Source organism: Salvelinus sp. IW2-2015, unplaced genomic scaffold (assembly GCF_002910315.2).
Source record: "Salvelinus sp. IW2-2015 unplaced genomic scaffold, ASM291031v2 Un_scaffold1869, whole genome shotgun sequence".
Taxonomy (NCBI): domain Eukaryota; kingdom Metazoa; phylum Chordata; class Actinopteri; order Salmoniformes; family Salmonidae; genus Salvelinus; species Salvelinus sp. IW2-2015.
The window spans coordinates 124,830-128,821 of NW_019943233.1; the positions used below are offsets into that span (position 1 = coordinate 124,830).

The following is a 3,992-nucleotide window of genomic DNA, read 5'->3' on the forward strand; positions in this document are numbered from 1 at the left end:
TCTCAGAATATGCTCGTGTAGAATAATGCAAAACGCTGGCTTTGTGTCCTGACACGTGGCACAGGTGTCAAACTCATTTCATGGCGGGACGAGTGGCTGCGGTTCTCTCTCCGCCGTTGTCCATTATGGAACAACTTAAGGTCCCCGATTAGCTAGGAACTCCCCTTATCTGGTTGTTTAGGTCTTAATTGGACACAAATTGAAAGAAAATAACAAAAATCCGCAGACACTCGGCCTTCCATGGAATGAGTTCCCCCCCCCCCTCCCCCTCATGTCCCTCTGAAGCCGTTCTCTCCCATCTGTCCATGTGTAGCATGTCATTTACACTCGTTATCTAGGAGAGCTGATTGACAGGCTGTGAAAAGGCCTTGGAGGCAGGCCACCCATGATGATGTATTAAATAGGCAGACATTGGCCTGTCAATCATAAAGGGAGCAGACATCTTGCGAGGGAAAACATAATCCATACATGTTGATTATTTATTGACGCTCGCTATATATATTTATCGCTCTCAATTTGTCATTCAATCCACATAGTGTATATGTTCCAGTGTGATGGAAATTCTGAGCAGGTAATGTCTGAAGAGCGGTATGCATAATCACCATCATTATTTCCTCCTATACTTCTCCCTAATCTTCCGTCTCAACGTTCAAGAGGCAACGCGCTGAATTAAATGACACAGATGAACAATTGTATGCCAAGGTTTGTACTGGTGTTACATATAAATGCTGGGATCTTCCATAGGTTTACATTCTCCAGGCATTACATTGAGTACACTACATAAAGACATGGTTATACGTGTACATAACAGTCCTTCGTGACAATGCTTTTCTTCGCGACAAATCGACTTCACATGGACATTCAACTCGTTGACATGCTAGGTTCATAGTCAACGATCACTATCGGAGCCCTCCTCCCACACTTTAACGTTGACTCCAGAGCAGTTTGTCGTCTTTCTACTGTAACTCGAAGAGCAATAGCATTTTCCACACTGTCCATTGGTGTTTAATGGTGTCCATGACAAACTATTCAGAAAACGTCAGCATTGCCTTCATTGTAACAGTGCATGTCTACAGGTCTAGGACACCCTCGAATCGCCAGGACTCGTGAATTAGCACTTCCGATGATGATGATAAGTGAGTCTTCAGTCTCCACTAATAAGTCATCATCAATAATGAACGCTGGACCAACTAGGACAGTATCAGTGGACAGTTTAAAAGGTGCAATCCTTGATTGCTACATCCACTTCTGGCTTTGTTTTCTTTGTCGTCGTTTGAACGGCAGATTTCCTCGGAGACCACGACAGCCCACTAGCGCTGGTCTGCTGCCTACAGTTAAGAAGCCCTTTATCTACCCCTTACAGGCACTAAATGACTCCTTTGTCTCCATTAAACTCTTTGAGGTCTGCAGCAAACAGGTCTGACAGTACAGGCAGGGCACTTCCAGTCATCGCATTCAATGAAAATAAAACAGTTCATGAGGATTTGTTTATGGTTGGATGTAAGTCATGCATAAGTGGATTGATCCGAGTCCTTAAAGTTTTTTTGTCTGTCTCTATCCCCGTCTCTCTCTCTCATCACAATAAGCAGGGGATCCCTGTGCTTCCCCAGGCTTCTGAGATAGAAAGATGCAAGTTGTGCCTCTGCCAGGAGCTTAGATTGCAATTTGAGTGTTTCACCCAAACTGACCTCTGCAGTTTAGACTGAATGAGCATACTGCAGCAACAATATTCTACACATCCCCTGACCACTGGGTACAGTACAGCATGTCCTTGTGGGATACAGAAGAGCAATCTCTTACACGCAAAGAGTTCAAGGGTGGAAGAGCTAAGCTAGACCGATGAGAGAGGGGTCAAGGATGGGGTCTGGAGATTGGACAGGCTAGGGCCGGAGTGGGACACCATTAGTAGACGGTTAGGAGCGGGATCATCTCAATAGAAGCCGCTTTTCTAACAGCTAAACCTCCCAGCCTCACCCTCCCCACTCTCCAGACCTCCATCCATCCAGCCAGCCCCTCTCTCTCTCTACTCGCTCCCCACACTCCCCTCCTCTTCCCTGGGTCAGTCCGAGTCCCTTGGGCCCTCGTGGGTCCTGGCTCTCCAGGTTCTCAGAGTATGCTGACCCTCTCGGTGAGCCCTTGCATGTCTGCGTCCTCATCGTCGGAGCCGAGCGCAGGCAGAGGGGGCACCAGGTGGGCCGGGTAGGGGAGCGTGTGTTCGCGGGCAAACATCTGCCAGCGGCAGTCGTCACTCTCATGGGTGATGTAACGCTCACCCAGCTTGGTCTCCAGCTCCCTCAGATCCAACCATGTCTGGTAGTCCTGGAGAGGGGAGGGAGGTTAGGGATGGAGGGAGGGAGGGAGGTTAGGGATGGAGGGATAGTTGATGGGAGGATAGGGAGGAGGGGAAGAAGAGAAGAGCATGGAAGGAGGAAAGAGGATGAGATAAGAGGTTAGAGAATGGAGAGAAACATGAGAAATAAGTAAGTTAGGGGGCCTTGTGTCTCCACTGTAGGTAATGGACCTTTGTATCGCCACCATGCTTCTGTTGACAAGTGTACCTGTAGATAGGAGTGACTGAGAGACTTGTCCACGCTGTAGCGTTTCCTCATCTTCACCTGGAGCAGGTTATTGATCAGATCAGTGGCTGAAGAGGAACACAGGCACACAGTTGAGAGCAGTTTTCGAACGCCATAACGACCTGCATATTTAGATAGACTTACCCATGTTTGCGTTAGACAGTTGCAATTGCCATGCATGAGTGCAAGTGTGTGTGTCTTACCATCAGGCGAGATCTGTTTCCAGGGGTTGGGTGGGTACATGAAGGCAGCGTTGTGGATCTGGTCGTTGATGTCCTCGTCCTCGTTGAAGGGGAAGGTGCCACTGAGGCTGACGTACATGATGACTCCTACAGACCACATGTCCAGGGAGCGGTTATAGCCCTGGTTGAGGAGCACCTCTGGGGCCAGGTAGGCTGGGGTGCCCACCACCGAACGCCTGAACGACTTCTCACCAATGATACGGGCAAAGCCAAAGTCACACAGCTTCACCTGGACACACGTGCACAGACGGAGACAGAGAGACAGAGAGAAAGTGAGTGAGAGAGAGAAAGAAAGTGAGAGAGAGAAAGTTAGAGAGGGAGAAAGTGAGAGAGTGAGTGATCAAAACCTTAGAAAAACCTTGACAAAGTACAGGCTCAGTGAGCACAGCCTTGCCATTGAGAAGGGTAGACACAGGAAAACCTTGCTCCCTGTAGAGGAAAGGCTGTGCAACCACTGCACAACAGCGGAACCTGAGACAGAGCTGCATTTCCTGACAAAATGTCAAAAATATAAATTAATTAGAGAGTGTCACTTCCCCAAATTTGAAACCCTTATTCAAGCAAGGTTTTAAAGACCTCTCTGATGAGAGTAAGCTACCCGTCCTGTCGGGGGAGGACGCAGAGAGCTGTGGGTTGGCAGCACACTGCATTGCTGCCAGCCATAAGATGAAGGACGGTGTCTGTCAGACCAATCAACCTGCACATGTCCTCTACTGTATGCTTATTGTTATTGTTCAATGTATGGTTATTTTGACCCTTGGTTATTGTTGTTACTATTGTCAATTTTGATTCTTATTATTTTCATTATCCAAAGTAAGCTTTGGCAATGTGTATGTTGTTACGTCATGCCAATAAAGCAAATTGAATTAACACAGACAGAAAGAGAAGAAGGAGACAGACAGAGAGAGAAAGAAAGAGAGACAGAGAGAGAAAGAGAGACATGTGTGTGAATCGCTGCTTTGGAGTGGAATGAAGTCGGGGTGAATTTGTATAATCTGCATGAAGGTGTGTTACATTGAGTTAAGGGCTGTCTACATTAGCTTGGATGTGTAGAGTCATGCTGTGTGTGATAGTGTGATGACAGGTGTGTGTACCTGGGGGAAGGGCTCGGCAGAGGCCAGCAGGACATTCTCAGGTTTCAGGTCACAGTGGACGATGTTCTTAAAGTGCAGGT

At 47.6% G+C, this 3,992-nt stretch overlaps 1 protein-coding gene across 1 annotated transcript in view; it reads right to left on the minus strand.

Moving 5' to 3' along the window:
- Positions 1-461: 461 nt before the first annotated feature.
- The window catches only part of prkd2 (protein kinase D2), a 17,583-nt gene continuing 14,052 nt past the window's right edge, over positions 462-3,992 (minus strand). The window contains exons 15-18 of the mRNA XM_070439720.1: positions 3,913-3,992; positions 2,780-3,047; positions 2,559-2,644; positions 462-2,319 (exon numbers count right to left, since the gene is read on the minus strand). The exon at positions 3,913-3,992 is cut by the window's right edge and continues 19 nt beyond it. Of these exons, the coding sequence (XP_070295821.1) occupies positions 2,107-2,319; positions 2,559-2,644; positions 2,780-3,047; positions 3,913-3,992 (647 nt within the window). The 3' untranslated portion in view covers positions 462-2,106. The remainder of the gene's footprint in view (positions 2,320-2,558; positions 2,645-2,779; positions 3,048-3,912) is intronic.